Source organism: Ahaetulla prasina, chromosome 3 (assembly GCF_028640845.1).
Source record: "Ahaetulla prasina isolate Xishuangbanna chromosome 3, ASM2864084v1, whole genome shotgun sequence".
NCBI classification, from domain to species: domain Eukaryota; kingdom Metazoa; phylum Chordata; class Lepidosauria; order Squamata; family Colubridae; genus Ahaetulla; species Ahaetulla prasina.
This window is the reverse complement of record NC_080541.1, coordinates 124,679,248-124,703,926: the sequence shown is the minus strand read 5'-3', so window position 1 is coordinate 124,703,926 and position 24,679 is coordinate 124,679,248. Positions and strand designations below refer to the sequence as shown.

Here is a 24,679-nt window from a genome sequence, read left to right as displayed (position 1 = left end):
TATTAGATCTCTCGGCGGCTTTTGATACCATCGACCATGGTATCCTGCTGCGACGGTTGGGGGGATTGGGAGTGGGAGGCACCGTGTATCGGTGGTTCTCCTCCTATCTCTCTGACCGTTCGCAGACGGTGTTGGCAGGGGGGCAGAGGTCGACCCCAAGGCGCCTCACTTGTGGGGTGCCTCAGGGGTCTGTCCTCTCGCCTCTCCTGTTCAACATCTATATGAAGCCGCTGGGTGAGGTTATCCGTGGTTTCGGGGTGGATTACCACCTGTACGCTGATGACACCCAGCTGTACATTTCCACCCCGAACCACCCCAATGAAGCCGTTGAGGTGATGGGCCGGTGTCTTGAGGCCGTACGGGTCTGGATGGGGAGGCTTCGACTCAACCCATCCAAGACAGAGTGGCTGTGGGTGCCGGCTTCCTGGTACAGTCAGCTTACACCATCGCTGACTGTGGGGGAGGAAGTACTGACCCCCAGGGAGGGAGTGCGCAACTTAGGCGTTCTCCTGGACGACCGGCTGTCCTTAGAGGATCATTTGACAGCCGTCGCCAGGGGAGCTTTTTATCAGGTCCATCAGGTCCATCTGATTCGCCAGTTGCGCCCTTTCCTTGACCGGGACGCCTTACACACGGTCACTCACGCCCTCGTCACTTCCCGCCTGGACTATTGCAATGCTCTCTACATGAGGCTCCAGTTAGTCCAGAACGCGGCCGCGCGGGTGATAGAGGGAGCACCGCGTTGCTCCCATATAACACCTATCCTGCGCGGCCTGCACTGGCTACCGGTAGTCTTCCGGGTGCAATTCAAGGTTTTGGTTACCATCTTTAAAGCGCTCCATGGCTTAGGACCGGGATACCTTCGAGACCGCCTTCTGCCACCGATTGCCTCCCAACGACCTGTGCGCTCCCACAGAGTGGCCCTCCTCAGGGTGCCATCGACCAAACAATGCAGGTTGGCGACCCCCAGGGCGAGGGCCTTCTCTGTGGCGGCACCAGCCCTGTGGAATGAGCTTCCTCCTGGATTACGACAACTCCCTGACCTCCGGACCTTCAGACGTGAACTGAAGACTCTATTATTTCAGCACGCGGGACTAGCCTAAGAACAAAAATGTTTTAAACAAATTTTAATGGGGGTTTTATTGGTTCTTATTGTTTTAGTGATCAGGCCTTGATAATATTTAGTTTTAATCTGGGTTTTAAAAGTCTATTTATTATATTGTTTTATATTGTTTTAATATGCCTGTGAACCGCCCTGAGTCCTATGGGAGATGGTGCGGTATATAAATTTAATAAATAAAATAAATAAATAAATTTATGCACTCATCACAACTTGGCTAGATGACAGTAATGAACTCTATAGGATGCTACACTGAAGACCACTGAAAAGTTATAGGTCATGGTTGGCTAACACTCATCAACCAAGTCCTATATGGCTTAGCACTAAGGACTTCAGGACTGCGTTTTTCAACAGGAATTGACCCTCCAATACATGTATCCTGAAAGAAACACTTGTTCCAGATTTCCATGAAGTAAGGGGATATGAGATTCACAGGTGGCTCTTTTTGATAGTGGCCTGTGCTTTGGAATGGCTTTTCTCTCAATCCCAAACTTGTTTCCACATTATAAACCTTCCAAACAGTTTTGAAAATAAATGGTTTTTTGGGGAGAATTTATAGACTGAGATGATGGTATTGAATGTTTCAGCTATTGTTACTGTAGCTAACACATTGTTGTTTTGTGATGTATTTCTAGTGAAATGTTGGTTTAATTTTACTTTATATTACTGTAGTACTGCTGTGGTTTTAGTTACTCTATTGTAATGTTCTTGATCTGTTGTGAACTATGGAGTCTGATTTGAATGTGCCAGTGTACAAACATGATAAAAACAAAGGTGATTAAAAACAAACAAAAATGTGAAACACAAACATTTGTTGTTAAGACACAACTTATTAATAAGCCACAGCCTGTCAAATTTTATAACTGAAGCATTACTCTAGTCTTACTTATCTTAATTATGAACTATACTTACTGGTCTGGGACACATATCTGGGGAAGATACTTCTTCTCCATCATCCAATTCTGATACAACTAAAAACCTCTGCTGTTCATTAGTTGCCAAGTTATTTTCTTGGACAGCACCAAGTCCTTGATTGCTAAAATGGATCTTCTCATTCCTTGCCTTTTTGATTTGCTGAAATTGACTAACTGTGTCTTTCACAAAACCTTGCAGTAGACTATCAGCCAACAAACCAACTCTTTCCTGTCGATCTAGTAGATCTTCCTTTTCTTGGGATGGGACTTTAAGCTGGGCTTCCAGTTGGCTTCTTTCTTTTGTCAACAAGTCCAGAAGTGGTGTTGCAGATTTCTCTAGATTACTGGGAGAAAATCTGTTTTCGGTTTGCTCTTGCCAAACAGACCGCTGCTTCCATTTCTCAGGAAAGCTGCTGTCCAAAATCTCTCCTACTTCAATAGCAGAATCTTCTTTGTGGATATTTGAAATGGTGGGAGATAACATACCATTATCATTTTTAGAGGATTTGGGAGAGTCAAAGTCATTGGTTTCTTGATCAAACTCATCAACAGTACTAATAACTGCCACACAGCCACTTGATTTACTGAATTTTAAATAATCTCCAGCTCCAATTGAACCTTCTGAGGAAGAAGATTCTCTTAGAGATTTCTCATTTGAATTTCTTTTATTCTTTTCTTTTTCAAGACTGTCTAAGCCTTCCTGATTTATTTTGTGTAGACTATCTTGTTCATGCTTAAAGAAAGAATTTTCATTTGAATCTAAGTCATTACCAAAACTTTCTGAAAAAAGAGATATTTTTTGTGGAGGGGCAAAAATACCATGTTTTTCTTTACAATCAAAATATTGAATACCATTGTAAGAGCCATTGTTGTTTCCTTCAGGTTTGTCCAACTCTACACCAGCCCAAAAACCTTTATCAAAATTTGTCCGACCTTTAAATTTTAATGTTCCAGGCTGGACATTACTCACAAGAACTCGGTCACCAATGCTGAAACCGAGCAAAATATCTTCTTGTTTTTCTGATGATGCCTTGAAACTGGAAGCCAAAGATGAATCATCATCATCATATGGTTCTTTCTCTACATCGCCACGTTCTTTATTTTTCACAAATTCTGTTGGTGACTGAAGTTCTAACAATCTTTCTGACTGAACGCTATCAGCTACAGACAAAGATTTTTCACTGAGACATTCACTTATTTCATCATCACTTCCAAAACTAGGGGATTCACTCCTAGGAGGTCTTGTGTACAAAGAGTTCTCTCCCTGTGATCCTGTATCTTGTCTGAAAGATAATGTAGGTGCTTGAAGAATATCTTTTTGATATTCAGTAAGAACTATCTCACTTTTTGATATATCTGTTCCTAAGGAAGACTCTTCAAAATCACTAGAATATGATTGCTCTTCACAAATAGAAATCTGTTCTGAAACCAGGGAATCACCTTTCAGTATATCTTTCCCCAGCCCATCAGAGGATTTGACTGATATAATACTTTCATCATCCTTGAGCCTTTCACTGGGTATCTCCTTGATTTCCTGCACACTTATGCATTCCAAGACACACTGATCCTTTTCTGACACCTCAGTCTCTGAAGGGACGTCTGTCTTTAAAGGAATTGAATTGTTTTGATTTAAATCAAAAACTGAGGCATCATATATTTCATAAGCCTGGGAAGCTATTTCAACCTCTAATTCTTTTGATTCTGTCGTCTCTTGCACTATAGATTTGGTAGCGGGAGAGTCATAACTCACTGCATCTTCAGACTTATTCAGTGATATGCTTGTGTTTCCTAAGTCTTTGAGAATAGCTGACGAGAGTAAACTATCCAAATCATCAGATTCTGCTATAGATTGCCTTAGGGTTTTGAGGACTGTGGATGCTGTATGAGATTGCTTCTCTGCCTGAATCTCTGCTTCTGTGAATTTCATGGTGTTTACAGACACAGATTGTTCAGAATGTGGCACAGCATCTTAAGAGAATAAAACAAAATCAAACACACATATTTAAAACAATTGTGCACTTTTATTTAGCATTATTAAAGAAGTAAAAAATCTAGGTGTTATAGGAAAAAACTGAAATTCTTACTAGAGAATGCTAACCTGTCCCATTAAATAGCATGAATATTCCACTGCTTACATATAAATGGCTAAAGTATAACTTAAACACAATATCCCAATCAAATTTATAGTTAATAAGACTTCATAAATGCTTTGATTCTACTATGCATAGGAATTAGCAGACCCAAAAATATATCCAAAAATTTTAAAATTGTATAAATGTTCCCTTTAAATTTCTTGTACAATAAATGAGGTGACTGTTTTGAGATGTTTGATCTTTCCTTCCCTGTCTGATACTTTACTAAACTTAATGTTTATTAAAAGAATTCTAGAATGAAGAAGTGTGAGCAGAGACACGTAGTAAACACAAGTAAATTATGTAGTGTTACTCTGAATCTGAATCCCTATCTTGTTTCTTTCTAAAAAGCTATCAACTCCAGTTCAGGCATAGTGCAACCTCAATAGAGTGTCAGAAGAGATTCTTATACTTATTTAGCCACTCTGAACCAAAAGTGCCTTGTAGCAACTACTAGCATTCTTTGAATTTTTTTTGAAGAAGTATTATAAATAAAATTGCTAGAAAATATGCATAATAGCTTATAGAAAATAAAATACATTTTTAGAATTTATACTGACTATGAAATAATTCAATGGATTCTTCAATAGATTCCCATAGTAACTGCAATACTATGGGGAAAAGTTCTCATTTTTTAAAAAAAGTGTTAATTAAAAAAATAATAAAATCTATTAAATTCACTTGCTTGTTTTTCAATTATATTTTTTTAAAAAAACATACTTTTGTTGAAATTATTTTAACCACATTAGGTATATGAAATAACTTGTGTAATTTTAATATTAAATAAATAACTTCCAAGATACATACCAATATGTTCCGCAATAGATTCCAAAGATCCCCTAGAACGTTCAGAATCAGTGAGTGATTTCCAACTTTTGGATGTTTCAGATCTAAAAAGAAGTTTCGAAAAGATCACTCACACATATATTTACAGATATTTTAAACATTCTGAAAATATTGTACACTGTTCCAGAATTAACAAAACAAAAAACAAAAACCAAGGAGAAAACATATAATTTTTAAAATATATATATATCCAATATTTAATCCAGAGATTTGGATATTGCAACCCATCCAAAATCCATAGTTGAATTAGGATTTGAGGACAGATTCTAATCTCACTGCTCTAGAACACACAAGTCTATTCAGTAGCCACAAGGTTTCTAAGTTTTAGACATAGTTGCATGTCTATTACCAAGTATGTCAGGAGAAGGTTATAATTTCCCCATTTTTAAGGTTTTGCTTTTTATTTAATTTCTAGGCAGTGGGATAACAGTTATATCCGCCACCCCAAAGAAAGGTATGGCATTGGGAACTAGAGCTAACAGGATTTAGTTTACAGTTCTTTCTCAATCTGAGATTGGTTACCATATCAGAAAACTGATTAATTTTAAGTCCCACAGCTGACTCCTGGTCAGTGAATAGCAAAATATCTGTCAATGAGAATGTGGTCCTGAGAAATCATATTGACCTGGCAGGTATTGCTAAAATTGGGTTTGGAAAGGAAAAAACATATCCAACTTATTCATGTTATTTGCAGCAACACAGGATTGATGGGCAAAGAAGTAATCTCTGCATAATTTTATTTTACTTGATTATAAAATTATTGGCCTCCCATATTACCATAAGGTAACTCTGAGTGGTTATACATCTACATTAAAACCTGAATAAATTAAAACCACAGAGTAAAATTTATTTATTTATTTATTTATTAGATTTCTAGACCGCCCTTCTCCCGAAGGACTCAGGACACATGGACAAGATAGCAACAGAATGGGTTACTCGATTAACCACATCCACTGTGCTTTTTCCCCACATTGGGGCTGCTGGCCAACTGGCAGAGCCAGGTCGATAGGCCCTTACAAAAGGATAGGAGGGCTGGGGCCAATCTCACAACAGGGCAGCAAGATGTTCTAGAGGGCAGGAGCAACAGCAGAGAAGGCCCTCCTCCTGGACCCCATCAGGCAGAATAATTGGGCTGATGGGACCCACAGCATGTCAGCGCAAGACGGTCCAATCCCAACAGGGTTAGACAGTCCCTCAAATAACCTGGATCCATGCCATAAAGAGTTTTAAAAGTGATCACCAACACCTTGAATTGTACCTGGAAGCAGACCAGCAGCCAACTGGTGTTATAGGGGCCATTCATGGGGACCACAAACTGCCTGCACCACTGTACTCTGAATGCTCTTCAAGAGTAGCCGCATGTAGAGCGCATTACAATAATCCAACCATAAAATGACTAGGGACTGAATGATAACAATCTATACTTTTCAAATTCTCATTTGGCATTACTTTCATAAATAAATTGGTGGCAGCCTCCGCAGTAACTTATAGTGGTATTGAAATGGTGACAGGAAATGGTAACATCATCATATAGATATTGCTTTTATGTAGTTGCATCCCAGTGTCTAACACAAGTCAAGATTTATTTTTTTTAGCGTGAGTTTTGACTTTATGATTTTGAATACTACAGGCTAGTCTAGTGCATATTAATGAATAAGTTGTTAAGGATTATTACTTAACAGCAACAATAATAATTTAATTAAATCACTATTAATTTATAATATCATCTTTCCTCTGGAACATGTTTTTCTGTATACAAAATTATATACCAAAATTTACTTGGTCAGTCTCTTTTTAACTTGAATTCATCCAAATATTTCTTTTGTTCAGCATCTCAGATTCTTAAATATGCATGCATATAAGATAGTTTTCTTCCTTTGAAAGAGATACAAACCCTTTCTAGGCTGCTAAAGGCGTACATTTAGAAAGGCCACCATGCATTAACTTTAAGCAATTATCTTACCTATGAAGTGGTGGGGGTTTGATCTTTGGTTTCTCAGTAACTGAGGATGGAGTTTTGATTTGAGGTTTAGCTGTTGGTGTTGTCTCAAAATCCCGATTCAATTCTTCTTCCGTTTTCTTGATGAATTCATCATAAGTCTGATGATATAAAACAAATAAGATATTAGGAAGACCTGAACATTATCTTATTCTTTATTAAATTTGTTTTCAAATATTAATCTTATTGAATATTGAAATTTGGAATTGTGTGTGTGCGTGAATGTGTAAGATATACAAATGTCTTATGGTTATTATATAATTTAACCTATGAAGGTATTTTTATTATGGTTTTGGTCAATATTATTATATTACTATCAGTATCAAAGCAAACTCGAAAGGAAAAAATATTCAGAGAAAATGAGGCAAAAGAAAACATGGGAATATCGATATGTAACATACACATGTTCTATTTAACATTTCTTTCAAATAAATTCTTACCTCTAACTGTTTGATCAAACTTGCCTCTTGAGCTTTAAGTTTCTCTTTGAGCCTCTTCTTCTGTTCTTTTTTCAGCCTATAAACAACAGACTTTTTTTTCCGCACTTCATCTTTCAGAGCCCAGATTCGACTTTCAATGTCACTTTGATCAGATGTAGTTTCTAAATATATATATATATTGTTTACAAAAAATATTTTATATTTGCCTGCTAGAACAGCCACATAAACCTACTTTACCTAATCACTGTTAAGAATCCAATCTCAACCATAATTACAATAAAATAATATATTATTTATTAAAAAAGAACTAAACAGAACTTCTAAATTTAAGTGATATGTAAACTAAAGTAATAAAAATGATTTGTTCCTTTTACCATTCCTATCCTTTCTCTCTAATCTTTCTGATGAGGGGTCTTGCCCTTTTTATTTCCCAAATTGAAAATTGGTGGAAAATTGCAAATATATTCTACATAATCTACATATATATATATATATGTAGATATATAATCTACATCTATATAATCTACATAGAATTCAAGCCCCATCAATTCCAATGAAAAACTGAGACCCATTAAAAACAATTTAAAAATTGTAAAAGGAAATTGAAGCTCAAATACTTACCTGATTGGGTCATGGATAAAGACTCATCAGACCAACTATATGAGATATCCTGAGATTTTGTAGATGACAGCTGCTTTCCTCCAGACTTCGGTGTTTGTTTGTTTGACTCTTGCTTTGATAGAGATGCACTGCTTTTACAAGGAGACTATGTCAAGATGAAAAAAAGAGTAAATAAGGAATATATATCACGCACACGCACACATACACCTCACGCTAATTACAACATGGACTTATTTTGATTTCTGTCTCTCTCAAGCAGGGGAGGCCAATTAGTTAGGAAAATTTTGTTGGACAGAAAATGGCAAGCCTCTGATGCCCTCCCAGGTACCAAGCAAGGATTTCAAATGGATGCTTGTCTGTGTCATACACTGCTAGAAGGAGAGACTTTCTGGATTTCTGGTTTTTCAGGATATCAGTTCACTCCTATTATGTCTAGGACCGAACATATGTCTTGTGTTTTTTCTTTTTTTAAAAGGTTGTACAGAATGAAAAGAATCATTCCTGGAAAATCTTTTCCATGGTTGGAAACTGAAGGAGATTATATATCTGATAATATTTCCCACATTCTAATCATATGCTTGCAGTTCAGAAGTGGAATGAATTTCTTCCCTGGAATTGTTCCAAAATCAAAGCTATGGACCTTTTCTCCTATACTCTTTGATCGGGGGTGTAATGGCTCAGCAGTTAACGACGTTGAGCTTGTCAACTAGAGCTGACAGCCCAGGTTAGAGACCCAAACACGTGCAACAAGGTGAGCTCCTGCCCACCTAGCACTAACACTTAGACTTATATACCACTTTACAGTGCTTTACAACCCTCGCTAAGCGGTTTATAGAATCAGCCTATTGCCCCCAACAATTTGGGTCCTCATTTTACCCACCTCGGAAGGATGGAAGGCTGAGTCAATCTTCAGCCTGGTGAGATTTGATCTGCTAAATTGCAGGCAGCCGGCAGGCAGCAGAAGTAGCCTGCAGTACTGCACTCTAACTATTGCGCCACAGTGGCTCATCTAGCAGTTTGAAAGCATGCAAACGCGAGTGGATTAATAGGTACCAGTTTGGTGGGAAGGTAACAGTGTTCCGTGAGCCTTTGGCATATAGCTATGCTAGCCACATGAACACGGAAAATGTCTTTGGACAAAATATGGCTCCCTTGGCTAAGAAACAGAGATGAACACTACGCCCTAGAGCAGGACATGATCAGACAGGAAAACCTTTTATTTTCCTATCTGCAAAACACCTTGACTACATGCTCAGAAAAACCGATACATTCATTTAGTGACCATTCAAAGATACAAAAGCACTGAAAGAAGTGACATATGACCTGTTCTCACATGACCACTGCAGCATCTCCATGGTCACATGACCAAAATTTATGTGCTTGGCAGCTGGCAAGCATTTCTAACAGATTCACTGTCCCAGGGACATGTGATTACCATCTGTAATAATTCCAACTGGCTTCCGACAAGCAAAGTCTATGGGGGATGTCAAATTCACTTAACAACTGCATGAGTCACTTAATAACTGCAGTGATTCCCTTAATAATGTGGGGGGGGGGCAGATAGTAAAATACAGCATAATTCGCTTAACAATTGCCTTGCTTAAGAACAGAAATTTTGGGCTCAATTGTAGTCATAAGCTGAGGACTAGCTATAGTTTCATTTCATCTATACTTAACACAGTTATGTTTTGAACTAGATCTAAGAAGACTTGAAGGAAACTGAAATACAAAGAAATAAATAAAATGAAGGCAATAAATATAAAATGATATGAAAAGCATAGAGAAAAGTTATTGAATAGATGAAGATCTTGAAAAGCGAAGAAAATGGGGGGAAATAAAGAAAAGACTAAGCTAAAGAGAAGGTAGGCAAAAGGTTTGGAGTTTTATTTCTGCATGGGGGATTAAGGAGCAAAACGGGCACTGTAAGTCTTGAGTCTCTTTTAGGCATTCAGTTTTATCTGTTGAAACACCTGAACCTCAGTCCCAAGTTGGGCCCTGTCCCTACCCATTTTTCAAATATAGCCCTGAAATGCCAATTTGACACTTGAAGATAATGGATTTTCTATGCTCCTTGAATAAGGTTTTGAATATTAAGAAGACTGAAAGTTATTATCCTTGGGATTCTCAATTTCACATTCAAGATTACTCCCATCTGCTTAGGAAGATTTTCATGGGTAATAAATCAACAAAATATCAATTTCTCTCAAGGCCTCATTTAAAAATTGACCTCCAGTACCTCTTTCCTAACAATACTCAAAGCACTTCAAGACTGTGGTCCTGAAATCTGTAGTCAAATTATGGAACAATGTTTTGTTTTTTTGTAAAAAGAGCAGTAAGCAGTAAAATAGTATTTATGCTTCTGATATCACTAGCACTTAAATTTATATACCACCTTATAGTGTTTTACAAAACTTTCTGAGTGGTTTACAAATGTCATCATATTGCCCCCAACAATCTGGGTCCTCATTTTACTGATCACGGAAGGATGGAAGGCTGAATCAACCTTGACCAGAGTTCAGGATTGAACTCCTGGCAGTGAGCACAATCAGCCTTCAATACTGCATTCTAAGCACTGTGCCAGATGTATTAGCCCTATTTTACTAAAAAGAAAAAAAAAAAGGAAACAAGAAAAAAACTTTCCCCAAATAACCATTTACAACCTTCACAGAAGGATTCTGACAAGCAAAGCCAATGGAGAAACCAGATTCATTTAGTGATTGTATGATTTGCTTAATGACCTTAGCAAAAAAAATTGTGACTCATTTAATAGCATCATTGCTTAATGATGGAAGTTCTGGTGCCGAGTTTGGTCATAAATCAAAGACCATCTGTATGTCACTTCAACAGGGTTTCAGAGGCTGAAAAAATAGTTTAGGGTGATCCCACTCACAAAATGTTGCCTACTCTTGCTAGGGACAAAAGTCACCATCTTTTCACCCTTTTAGTCAGGTTTAGTGCTGTATCAAAAATCATTTCATCTGATTTATCCATCTAGATTATGTAACCTTGGTATTTAGAGATTTAAGTCACCTTTCCTATTTAGATGATCTCACATTAGATAGCAACACCCAATCAAAGAGAAAACTACAGTTTAGCCTCATTCACTGAATCCGAGAACTAAACTAGAAAAATCATGAATTGTGGGTGCATCTCTTTCCCCTTTTAACAGTATATTTTGTACATTTTTAACAAAATTAGCATGTTGTGTTACAATAAATACACACTGGACATTACTTTTGTATTATGTGTTCCAGAAGTAGCTGGAATTAAGAATAAATACTTTTTTCCTTTTTCAAAGAAAGTGTATGTTCAGACATTTATTTGGCTCATTTACTAATGTAATATAATATTCAAATTAAGCCTTTAATTTAATTTCAACGAAAGGCAAATGGATACTCAAATTCACTTACAGGTTTTCCAGGAGAAACAGCAGATTCCAGTTCTTGTGTATAAACTATTTCTTCAGTTAGTGTGTGATCTAGGTTTCCAGGCTCGCTTTGAATCTCAGAAACCTTTGATGGAACGGATTCAACAACTAGATTGCTCAATTCTTCTGGGACTGAGCTTTCGCTATTTAGACGAGAACAAGGTGGCATTGAAGAGTCTTCTTCACTGGCTGTCTCTGAGAGAAAAAGAATGGAAAATGATCAATCCTTCAAAAACTCCTAGTACTTTACTGACAGGCTTTTAAAAACATTTTGATACATGTTTAGAGTCATACTAAAAATTAGGAAGATACCACTGAATTTTTTGGCTTTTAAACATATTTCAACATACAGTATTTGATCTTAATTTCCGCAATATTGATCAAAGGATATAACAAGTATCATCCACTATTTACATTTTATAGTCCATAAACACAAAAGCAAATTTCACCTCTTGAAAAAATAGATATACCCCTACATTTATCACTATCTCAAATCTCTAAACTAGAGTTATGTGTAAATAATTAGAACATTGTTAGAGAAGAATTGGGAAGAGCTGGTCTTATTTAAACCTCAGATATTTAGTTTGATTTGCTGTTTTTGGTGAAGTTTGTGTTTAGATTGAAAGAGCTCTCTGAAGCCTTCAAAAAGAATTCAGAAAGAAGGTTATAGAAGCCCATGAGATTATGTAGCGATTTAAAAAGATCTCCAAACAAGTGGATATCAATCATTCCACTGTCCAGAAGATCATCTACCAGCTGAGATGTTAAAAAGAAAAAAAAACTTTACAATGGGCGTACTTAGTTTTTCATATGATCATATATATTGAAAATTTTAGAGAAATACATTTCTATGTTATTATTTTATCTATTTTTCATTTGCTTTTTATACTGAAAATTTATCTCTCCTTTAAGTAGAACGGTTCAACACAAATAGTAAGCCAAAACCAATTATTTAAAAATTTGGGATAAGTATGATTTTTGAACACAGCTTTTGGAACACAATTAGGTCCTGAATACATGAAAGTACTTTCTTATCTTGCACAGGTACTTTTGTTGAACAAAATAACCTGGATAAGCCAAACTTTTTCCACATAATCAGCACATTTCTAATAGCAAGATTTAGAGCAGGGGTCAAAAAACCATGGTCCATGGGCCAAGTCTGGCCTGCCACTTCTTTTTGTATAGCTCACAGGCTAAGAATAGATAAACAGATGGGCAGCAGATTACTGGAACCAAGTCTCAGCTGAACTCCCATGAGGAGGGATGGGAATGAGGATGGGGTGTCCCAGGCAGTAGCAGCAGCCTATCATTGAACCAAACTATCCAATGGCTGCTGTACTCATGAAAGCAGAGATAGGGGAAGGGAATCTGGCCCTTTAAAGAAAAAGTTTGCCAACTCTGAATTAGCATCCCAACAAGTTAAATGTTATAGTTTCTACCTTTTTGATCAGATTTCTGATCTCCTGCTCCTTTTTTATTTGCTTTTGTTTTATGCAGTTCTTTTTCCCAAGCAGCTAGTGCTTGTTTTTCTATCTGACGTATCTCTGCTTCTTCTGCATCTAAACGTTGCTTCCACTGCAGCAGCTCCTCTGCATACTGACGCCGCTGCATCAGTTTTTGCTCTCGCTTGGTCAAGAACCTGATGAAGAAACAGGGGAAATTGTTCACTGTTGTCCTAAGATATAAATATTCAAACTTCTTTGAATTATGCTATTTGGTAAAGGTGTTTCACTCGTATTGCTGCTGTGAATAAGAATGTGAGCCTGATTTTTTTTGTTAAAAAACCCCCCAACTCTGAAGTAACATACGCACACACTAACTATAAACAAAGTTCTTAAACTGCCTCTGCTCTTCAAGGAAAAAAATAAGATCATTGCTCTATTTAGACTAATATTTAAGCAGTGCCACGAGAAAGCAGCATTAAGGCTACCAGACTTCTGAAAACCAGTTCTAGATCAATTTAGAAAGAAAGCTTCAGGGGTTATCATTTAGCAATGGAGAGTTATTCATCCTCAAAATTGGATGCTTTTTAAACCACTGTAAAAATCAGAACATAATTCTCATTAACAACTGTAAATTAGAAACTGCACATCAGGCTCTCTTTCTAGGTACTATACCCATTATATCCATTATAGTGGTTTCCTGTCTCTTAAGCTGTACTGAACTGATTTTTACCCACCTATAGCAATACAATGCCTTCCACTGTTCCATGTGACTTAAGCAACAAAGTAATTATTCTAAAATGGTAAATTATGAACAAGGTATTAAAAATGCAAATTAATGATGATATAAATATAATCAAACTGGAAAGCATAGTAAGTTAATATATTACAAATGAATATAGCAAATAAATACAGTCCGAATCTTTTAAGAAAAAAGAAAAGTGGAAAAAATCCAATAGTACGTCCCTTTGGTGTTTTAATTAATTTTAAATAGTATCTTAAAACTTGCCATCAGAGAAAGTCACATTATCTAACTCTATGGTCTCTGATAACTGGGACAGAGATTATAAAAGGAGAATTAAGTGAATTTAAATACATATGTGCAAATTAATGAATACAGGATTTTCTACCAAACTTTCTAATCATCATTATCTAATCCTAGGATTGACTAACCCTACATCGTTATCCATAATTTTCAAAGAACTGTCGAATGAAGTCAGTTGGGGGCTGACCCTTATGAAGTAGAAGTGATGAATGGTCACCATCCATCCATATCCAATTTAAATGAAAATACCAGTATAATAATATGAGATTATATTTATATGAGATTAAGACATAGTCAAATGTACTAGACTTTTGTACTCCCTAAGAAATGAGCTCCCTGTTAAGTCACTATCTACTGCCTTATTTAGTATACCTAACAAATTACCCATTATGGTAATAAGTTATGATGGTTGTAAAACAGAATATCTATGATTGGACTCATTTTATAACCCTTTTCAGTTGTAAAGTGATTGATGTGCTCATTAAGCAAACCCATTGTTTGCTATGGACTGATTTTGCCGAAAACTGGAAGTAAATGCTGAGTTTAGCAAAAATATTGCAAATCACGGTCACATGATTATAGGATGCTACAAATATCTAAAAATGTGCACTCATGTGACTGTGTGGTATGGGGGCTGTTGGGAAATTGGAACCAGGTCGTAAGTACCTTCTGCGTTGTCCATTTTAACTTCAGTCAGTTGCTAAGTGACTATTTGTAAGTTGAGGGCTATATGTAAACAACTATTCACACACTGATTCTAACAGCAGGGTTTCTATCTAAAACAGAAAGCTTTGCTCATGCAATGATGATGATGTTAAGTTGAAAATGATTTCTGACTTTGAATATTGGAGCATTATTTTATTATTTTTGTTAGTTGCGAAGTCGTGTCCGACCCATCGCGACCCCATGGACAACATTCCTCCAGGCCTTCCTGTCCTCTACCATCCTCTGGAGTCCATTTAAACTCATGCCTATTGCTTCCGTGACTCCATCCAGCCACCTCGTTCTCTGTCGTCCCCTTCTTCTTTTGCCCTCAATCTTTCCCAGCATTAGGCTCTTCTCCAGTGAGTCCTTCTTTCTCATTAGGTGGCCAAAGTATTTCAGTTTCATCTTCAGGATCTGGCCTTCTAAATATATATATATATATATTTTCTGAGGTTTTCGCGGGTATTTGTATGTAGGTCTTTGGTTATTCGGGTTTTCTCCCGCGTAAAATTGGAAGTGTCTTGGCGACGTTTCGACGAAGTTTCATTCGTCATCTTCAGGCTTCAGCTTCGTGCTTCTGGGAGCAAGAAGCACGAAGCTGAAGCCTGAAGATGACGAATGAGACTTCGTCGAAACGTCGCCAAGACACTTCCAATTTTATGCGGGAGAAAACCCGAATAACCAAAGACACACACACACACACACACACACACACACATTATATATATATAGCTAAAATTTCTGCAGAATTTAAGCTCTCCATCAGCTCCTCCCATAATTCAAGGAACTGGTTTGAGGATAATAAATACTGAAATATTGTAATAAACCATAGCACAATCTGAAATCAACCTCGTTTCCAATGCTTTTTCAAAACTCACATAACTTAGAACCAGTGAAAGACAATAAATGGACAATTGAGGATACAATTTGGTGTCAAATTATACTACAAAATATAAGTGAACACTTCTGCTACTTTGCTGGCTGGATTTGGATGGTTCAGTGTGATCAGATAATTGAACAGTTCAACTGGAACCCAATATTTCCAACTCTAAAGATTCAGGTACAGAGATAACATAAAAACAAGACAGAGACAATTATGTTTTATATATGATATTTTTCACATGCAAGCATCCTACTAGCTTTCCATGTCTGCTGGGTAAGAAATTTCATGTTCTATATATCTTCACGTTAGATACAGGAGAGGGATCTGATAGAAAGGAACTTTCACATAATTATCACTATTTTTCATTCTTTTTCAAAGAGATACAATTCCTTGTCAATTTTGTCTGATGATAATGATTTAAGACTTCATCTAGTTATGTGTAGCAAAGATGAATACAAGCATTCTTTTCTTGGCTACTTAGAACCTCTTTTTCTATATAAGAATTCGTCTACAAAGAAACTATTAGGCTGAAGTCACTGACCAAATTTATGGGGTCTTCTATGGGACCAGAAATATTCTTACAAAAAAAACAAAACCAAACAACCTCTGCAATAATGTACATAATGTCAGATACTTTTCTTTGTAATATTAATTTATTGCAGAAAGTGTGATTAGAGTTGGGTCAGGCAGCAAAAAGATATCTATTAGCACATAGACACTTCATCTTGGCTCATTTAGGATCCAAGACATAAAGCAATTTATTAAATATAGAGCTATATCTTACTAGCTCTACAGAGGACAGTATCTACAGTATACAGAGGACCTGTATACTGCACGAATCAAGAAGAGGGCCATGAAAATATTTACAGATCCCTCATATCCTGGACATAAACTGTTTCAACTCCTACCCTCAAAACGACGCTATAGAGCACTGCACACCAGAACAACTAGACACAAGAACAGTTTTTTCCCGAAGGCCATCATTCTGCTAAACAAATAATTCCCTCAATACTGTCAAACTATTTACTAACTCTGCACTACTATTAATCTTCTCATCCTTCCCATCACCAATCTCTTTCCACTTATGACTGTATGACTGTAACTTTGTTGCTGGTAATCCTTATGCTTTATATTGATATATTGACCATCATTTGTGTTGCAAATGTTGTACCTTGATGAAGGTATCTTTTCTTTTATGTACACTGAGAGCATATGCACCAAGACAAATTCCTTGTGTGTCCAATCACACTTGGCCAATAAAAAGTTATATTCTATTCTACAGTAATCACTCCCAAATCAGAAGTGATCCCAATCTTTACTCTCTTTATATATTTACTATGAAGTGCTCCAAACTTCCTCTCCTTTCCAAATACATTTTTTTAAAGTTTTATTATTGGTTAGTCACTACAATATCTATTTCCACTACAAGTACAAGATATATTTCTTCAAATTCTTGTAGAATGCTTAAAACATTCCAGTAGTTTGTGAAGTTTACCACTGGTTTTTAAAGAAAAATGAAACCAATGCCTCAGATTTTCCACATTCACTAAAAATAGAAAGTCTGAATACCAGAGATGTATGTTATGAAATCTCAAAAACGGAATGACCAATTAGCTATCAAGAACCAAGGAAATAGGTTCAAGATCCATGTAGTTCTAGCGTTTTCTTCCACATTAGCTAACAATTTTCTCTCCATTCCCTTCTCTATTTCTTACAAACTCATAAAAACACTCAAAGTTATTTCAGGGAAGATGCAATTACTGAAAACAACAACAAAAATATTCTGAATTCTGACTTGGACTCATTGCTATGGATTTGAATTCTTACTTGGGAAAGAAGAATTTCTACTGTTATGGCCTCCTACAAAGCCAATTTTTTAAAAAACAATTTAAAAGAGATTAAAAGATGCAATTGAATAATTTTGTACTCCACGTAGTTAAAAGTATTCAAAACAGATTTTCCTAACAAACAGGACATTAAAAGAAATATTAAATTTCAAATCCTTTGTCTAAAGTTCAATTTTCCAAAACTGTTTTGCGCATGATCATAGAATCATACAAACATAAGATGGAAGAAACTTTGGAGGTCTTCACATCCAACCCACTGCCCAGGACAGGAGTCTATATACTATTCTGGACAACTGGTTGCCTAAACTTTTCTTGAAAACTTGCAGTGATGTAGCACCCACAAGGAGGCATTGTTACTGTCAAGAAATTCCTCCCTATTTTCAGGTTGAACCTCCCTCTGACAAGTATCCACCCATTGCTTCCTGTCCTGCCCTCAGGTACTATGGTGAATAAATTGATACCCTTTCCCCTGTGACAGCCCTTCAAGTACTGCTGTCATGTCTCCCCTGGGCCTTTTCATTAAGTTAAACATACCTAGTTCTCTTAACTGTTCATTGTATGATTTAGCCTCCAAACCCATTATCATCTTTTTTTGCTCTATTTAACTAGTTAGAGATTGTCAGCTATCTATTGTCAGAAATGCCTGACTTTATACAGGGAAAGGAAGAGTTCTAAAAGAACTCCTAATCCTTTAAAATTGAACAGGGCATGCTCAATCAAAGAATCTACCACTGAAAAAGGTAGAAAGTTACCTGACCAATTGGTTGTAGATATACAGCTGGAATTTGGGATGGAGGTTGGGAAAACAGACACTGAGAGAAGCCCAGTGGTGAGACGTAAAGACAGAGAAGAAGTAGTGAACAGGAGAGCAGTGTCTACAAAATAAGGAGGAAGAGTTTTAAGCCGATAGCAGGAAACAGACAGAAAGCAAGAGCAGGAAAAGGTCTAGCAGAGTTTTAAATGAATCTCAAGTGTCAAACAGCATCATCCATCAACAAGTAGAAACTTTCAAACTGCAATAGAAAATAAGCATCACTTAAAATTCTTTATTTCTTGTCAATTGCTCCCCGTTTCTTATACTAGCAACTTTACCTTATTATGGTATAATGCTATAGATAATTCTCCAGTTGTTTAAAGAACTACATTTAAGGGCAATTCCAATTATTCATTTAATAGTGCATTTTAAAAAGATTATACTATTTTAATTAATTACTCCAAGGTTTCAAGTTGTGCTGTATTTATTGTATTTACTGTATTTATACCAATGGCAATAGCACTTAGACTTATATACCGCTTCACAGTGCTTTTACAGCCCCCTCTAAGCGGTTTACAGAGTCAGCATATGGCCCCCAACAATCTGGGTCCTCATTTTACCGACCTTGGAAAGATGGAAGACTGAGTCAACCTTGAGCCTGTGTTTAACTATTGTAAGCTAAACAAACAAAATCCAAAAATCAAACAAAAGCAGTAAGATCACTTAGTTTAAAAATGGCTCAAATCTTTATGTAAACTTAAGAATGTATAGGCTGTCATTTTGCTTCCATTTTCATATATTGCTTTGAAGCACACAGCATTTTATTAAATGCCTAACAAGAAAACTAGCAAAAATTAAGGAAAAAAAAATAACTGAAAAGGCTTTTAGAGCATAGAAGCCACTACTAGCGAAAGATAGTTAAGAATTTACAAAGATAAGATCAGAACAAATATCAAAAGAGATTAATTCTTTGACAGAGCATGCTCCTATTCACATGCAAACCATTCAATAGTCTTTTTGTCTTCATTATCCAAAGATCAATTATGGCACTCCCCAGAATCTCTATTAAACAAAATCTTATTGGAGGCATAATTATCCAACTCATCCTCATCATTTAATATTTTTTAAAAGCTATGCTAAATTTTTATATATTCTTCCCCAACTAATATAATATCCTACTTAATTATTCATTATTTAGCATTTATATCTGTATCTTGCTTTCTATTCTCACTCTAAATGCATGTTCAAAAGTTTTACTAAATTGAAATATTGTCAATACATTTCTTTTAATAAGCAGAGGGTAACTGCTGTTCTTCCATAATCTTAAAAACTAGAGAGATTACTTTTACCACAACATTATTTTTCTTCTATTATAGACTGAGATCCTTAAAAAAATTGTGACTAGAAATCCCAAACTCTTAAGATATTACAAAAGTCATAGAATTTTCGTGTTTTCAGAATAATTTCTTGAAGGGTTGTGAAAAATTGACAGATTCAATTCTACTATTGAAATCCAAAAATATACTGTATACCAATGTCCTATATGTATTCTAAAATACCATGCAATAAATAAAAACATTTTTATGACTGAAATTTTCACTACTATATTCAGTAGCTATCTCGCAGAGAGCTACATTTTCCTTTTATTGTGAAGGAAATATTAATTGCACATTCTATATACTATAGACAGATGCATATTACTACAAAAACCAATTTTTCCCCACAAAATTGTGAAAATTTAGCTCAATTCAGTTTCAAATTTTAATATTCTATAGTAGGAATCCATTTTTCTCCTGATGACATCGAATTTTCAGGTATAAGAATATATTTTGATTGAAGATAATTCAAAAAGAAAAGCAACTTTTTAAAAAGCTATATGCAAACATTACATTACAGCAAGCATTCTGCATTAAAGTAATATAACTGTGTATATAAAATTCCTGTGTGTAGCTGCTGCACCAATTGCAAGAAGGGGCACATACAAAGATTTAATGATAGTACATATGCTTTGCCTGCAGAAAGCCCCACATTCATTTTCTACTATTACTAGTTAAACATTATTTCAGGTACCAGGAACCTTAGTTTTTCATGCCTATTCATGATGGAAAGGCAATCTGTATATTCATGCTTATTAATATATTTAAGCTACCAAACCACCATCAAGACTAAGCTGAAATTCTGTAATAGCTGTTGGAAGCCATTTCTATTAGGAATAAAACAAAATACAAATTACTTCTCATCCATTCGTCTCCGCATTTTCTTTAATTTCTGCATGATACTACTTGTCTCAGAGCTGGAAATGGAGGAAGGGCTATAGGCCTCTGCATCAGTTGGCTGAGGGCTCGAGGAATGGGTTTGTTTTTTATCATCTTCACTGCGGTGTTCCTAAAACAAAGAAACAAACAGAAATCAACTTAAATGGTCAGATGAAGACTGTACTAGGTTTTAGATTTGCCATATGCTCAAATGAGGCAATGAAAATTTTCTTCAGATTTCTCCAGAAGAGTTACTCTTTGTGAATTTAGAAGCCTTCTGGACAGAAAGAGTACTGTAGAAGCAAATGGACAAGAGTTTTGCCTCGCTAAAATTTTCTATTTATAGGTTTCTAATTTGAAATTAAAGCTGGAAATTTTGCAGCATAACTTTTTATAAATATTATTAAACCAGAGGTTTTTGATTCTTGTTCTCTAGATTAACTGTTTTCAATCCATTGTTCTCCGTGGAACAAAGTCTGATGCTCTGTTTTCAAACCTTCTTTATAGGTAGTCCTCATTTAGCCACAGTAATTGGGACTGAAATTTTTATTGCCAGGCAATTTGATCATAAAGTATAATGTCACATGATCATGCTGCTTAGCAACAACAGTTCTGGAAGTATCTTTTATCATTGTTAAATAAGGACCATGTGTGTCATTAAATGAAAACTTTATATTAACTGCAAGCTCTGACTTCCTGCCAGCTTCCCCACCAATTTTGCCAGTGGGAAGCTGGCGGGAAATATCATGAGCACAGGGGCACACAATGGTCGGTGGTAATCTGTGCCAGTTGCTCATTGTAATCATGTGATGGCAGAGACACTGTAACAGGTGGAACTTCAAACATCAGTCCTAAGTACTATTTCTTCAGCAGTACTGTAAGTTTGAACAGTCACTGAATGAATGGCCATTAACAGAAGATCACCTGTATTTTATTTTTCAAAAAACAAAAATTTTAAGTTCTAAAATCTTAGGAGGGAATGGCTTTTTTTAAAAAATAAAATTTGCTGGTAGCCAAAATACATACTATATGTGGATTGAGAATGATGTCGTATCACTTTCTTAGTTAAGGTTCTTGTATCAATTATACACACAATACAACCAACATTAAAGGTTAGCCCCAAATCTAAGATTATGACAGCTACAATTGCTACACTAAGAAAAAAAAGGTCATTTATTCTTTGTATCTTAAGAATGTCACAAATACTATTCTTCAAATGAAATGCTGTTTCATTTGACAATATCAACTGGATAAATAAAATAAGCAGAATAATTGCATTATAACTTATCACCTTGTTTTCTCCTGCAGACTTGAGTTTTTCCTGTAATTTCATAGTCGTCTGGCGTATCCGTTCAATTTCTTCCTGCTGTTTAAGAATAAGTTGCCTTTCTTTCCGTGCTGCCTTATTAGCTTCCTGAAGGCGCTTAATTTCTGCCTTTATGGGTAAACAGGATAATACAAAACAAAAAATAAGCTGTTATTTCCTCATCAGTTTACCTCTTAAATATCCTTGGTTTTTCATTTTTATTCTATGCTGTGCCACACTTTACAATTTTCTGCTTGTTGCTTTTATCCAAAGTTTATTAGAAGTTTATCCCAATCCCCAAAGAACTCTCCACTCTCTCCTTCTATTTTATATACTGTCATTTTATTAATGTTGTTTTTACTTCTGTATGTAATCTTTCAAAAATGTAAATATTCTCTCGTCTTTCCCATACCAATTTATCTTACACACTATTTAGAACTTATTATGAATTTGGTTTCTCTCTCTTTATTCTTTTTTCTGAATTCTGTTTATCACTATCTTTGTTGTTATTTTTAAAACAGCTTTCCTAGGACAAATTATAGCAATAGAAATGTTTTTTAATGTTTTTTTTAAACTAAAGTTAAAATTAAGAATCTTCAGCTTTCAATTTTTTTTACTGTCTGTTCTTCAATTTCCTTCTTGTTTGGTTACTTCAGATCCAAAGCTTGTGAGCAGGGGCAACATCTACTGAAGCCTATTTGTCCCCAAATAGTGTTCATTGGTAGTAGTTTGCTTCAGGAAATTTCCCTTGCAAACATCAATTTTCCTAGTCTATGATTTTTTAAAAAACTTAATTAACTTTCCTAAACATCTCTGTGGTAATTATGATTAGTGTGGGGGTGGGGAATAGCATTCCCTGTATTTTCTCTGTATTTGAGTTTTATCTGTTTGCTTTCTATAAAATTAATTTTTCCTGCTTTGTGGGTGTAAATGTGTGATTTGGCACAAAGACTGAAATGTTCCCTACCGTTGCACTAAGATTCTTGAACAAGTGACTATCCACAAATGACTCTAACTAGGAATTTCCATCACTAAGCAAAGCAGTCATTAAGTGGAAGATCATGTACGTGTACCACTTAGGAACGGCAGTATCAGTAGTTCTGGTTGTGAGCAGGACCACACGGTCGTGAAGTGAATATCTCATACTTTTCCTGCATAGCAACCTTACCTCTACTTCAATTTCCACCTCTCTCTCTCCCATCTCTGCCTTTTTGGTCTTCTTGCACTCTGTAACCATTTACATGAAGACCGTGCATGAAAAATGAGCAGGGGCCTCAGTCTGGGTACACTTCAGCAGCAGCAGGAGGAAGATGGCAAAAATCAGCTTGGAGCAGCAAGTGCATGTACTGAAGTGCAAGGCAGCCAAAAGGAAAGGAGAGAGAGATGGGGAGATAGGGGCATGGGGAGAAATGAAGTGCATGCTGTGGTCATAAATGCACATGGGTTGCCAAGCTCCCAAAATTTTGATCACATGGCTGTGAGGATGCTGTAACAGCTGTAACTTTAAGGACTGTTGGTACAGATAGTCACCAACTTACGACCAAAATGGAGTCATTAAAGTCATGTTGTGATGGTCATTCAGTTCACATGATTGCTTTACTTAACAACTCACATTCCTACTCTCCCTGATGTGGTTGTTAAGCATCTGCATGGGCCATTAAGCAGAACACAGGGCGCCTCATGTGTAGGACGGCCCTGGAAGACCTAGTAAAGGGCTAGGCCTGCCTGCCCTAGGTTTCCCAAGGCCTCCCACCCTGAGGCACCCTGTGCTCTGTTTCCTGTTTCTCAGCGCTAGTTAACTATTGCAAGAAGATCACAGAGACTGACTACAAACAATAGCATGACGAAGCAGCAAGAATGGAAGATGCACTGAAATATCTGCAGGAAATACAGTTTGCCTACAAGCAAGAACTGGTGAGACCAAGTAAAAGAAAATGACGGAGCTAAAGTACTCTGGGATTTCAGAATTCAAACAGACAAGCACCTGCCACATAACACCCAGACTTAACAATTTCAATAAGACAGACAAAAAAAGTCTGGATAGTGGACAATGGGTACCTGGAGACAGCAGAATAGAAGAGAAAGAACTGGAGAAAATCACAAAGTATAAAGACCTGCAAATAGAAGTAGAAGAACTGTGGCAACAGAAAGCAAAGATAGTACCAATAGGTGCCTTGGGTGCAATCCCAGGAGATCTGGAGCACCACTTGAACACCATCAGCATTGATAAAATCACCATCAGTCAATCGCAAAAGGCTTACATCTCGAGACCATTCTTTTAACACCATCAAAGAACAAAATCTCCCTAACCCAGGTCCTTGGAAAGGAATCAGTAAGTGGATCAAAATGCCAAAGCCAATCTAAACATCGGGTTGATTATGAAACTAAGCATAATAATAATAATAATAATAATAATAATAATAATAATAATAATAATAATAATAATAATAATAATAATAATAATAATATAAGCTGCCTACAAGTGGTGTCTGGGCATTTTATAGTTAGATAACTTGAAGTATGGATAAGTTAAAAGTGTGGTTAGCAATGAATATAACCGAAGTGTGAGACACAATTGAACGATTGAAACACCATCAAAGCCATCAATACCTGCACATTAATACCTGTTGGAATTATTAAATAGATATAAGCTCATCTGGATAGTTTGGATTGAGGAAAAAAAAAGCAAGTGACTATTCACTATGCATGACATCCCTCTAATGATATTGATAGATTATATCCGCCTTGCAGAAATGGAGGCAGAGATTCATTTCAAGTCAAATAAACTGTCAAAGAAAAAAGTTTGCATTGGTTGATTAAGTAAAACACAGCAAAGAACAAGGATTGATGCAAGTAAAAAACTGGAACTTACTGAATGGACAGGAAACAAACTGTGAATGTTGAAATAATGCAATAAAAATACAAACTGAATGCTGGCAAGGA

General features: G+C 36.1%; 1 protein-coding gene across 3 annotated transcripts in view; it reads right to left on the bottom strand.

Annotated features, from left to right (window-relative positions):
• The window catches only part of CEP350 (centrosomal protein 350), a 108,434-nt gene that overhangs the window by 10,688 nt on the left and 73,067 nt on the right, over nucleotides 1–24,679 (bottom strand). For 2 of the 3 annotated variants that reach the window (XM_058175292.1, XM_058175293.1), the window contains exons 26-35: nucleotides 21,722–21,865; nucleotides 20,409–20,560; nucleotides 18,174–18,296; nucleotides 12,939–13,138; nucleotides 11,483–11,694; nucleotides 8,073–8,217; nucleotides 7,452–7,612; nucleotides 6,976–7,112; nucleotides 4,974–5,056; nucleotides 2,033–4,002 (exon numbers count right to left, since the gene is read on the bottom strand). In XM_058175292.1, coding sequence (XP_058031275.1) covers nucleotides 2,033–4,002; nucleotides 4,974–5,056; nucleotides 6,976–7,112; nucleotides 7,452–7,612; nucleotides 8,073–8,217; nucleotides 11,483–11,694; nucleotides 12,939–13,138; nucleotides 18,174–18,296; nucleotides 20,409–20,560; nucleotides 21,722–21,865 — 3,327 coding nt within the window. The remainder of the gene's footprint in view (nucleotides 1–2,032; nucleotides 4,003–4,973; nucleotides 5,057–6,975; nucleotides 7,113–7,451; nucleotides 7,613–8,072; nucleotides 8,218–11,482; nucleotides 11,695–12,938; nucleotides 13,139–18,173; nucleotides 18,297–20,408; nucleotides 20,561–21,721; nucleotides 21,866–24,679) is intronic. The other variant, XM_058175294.1, reaches the window with a different exon arrangement.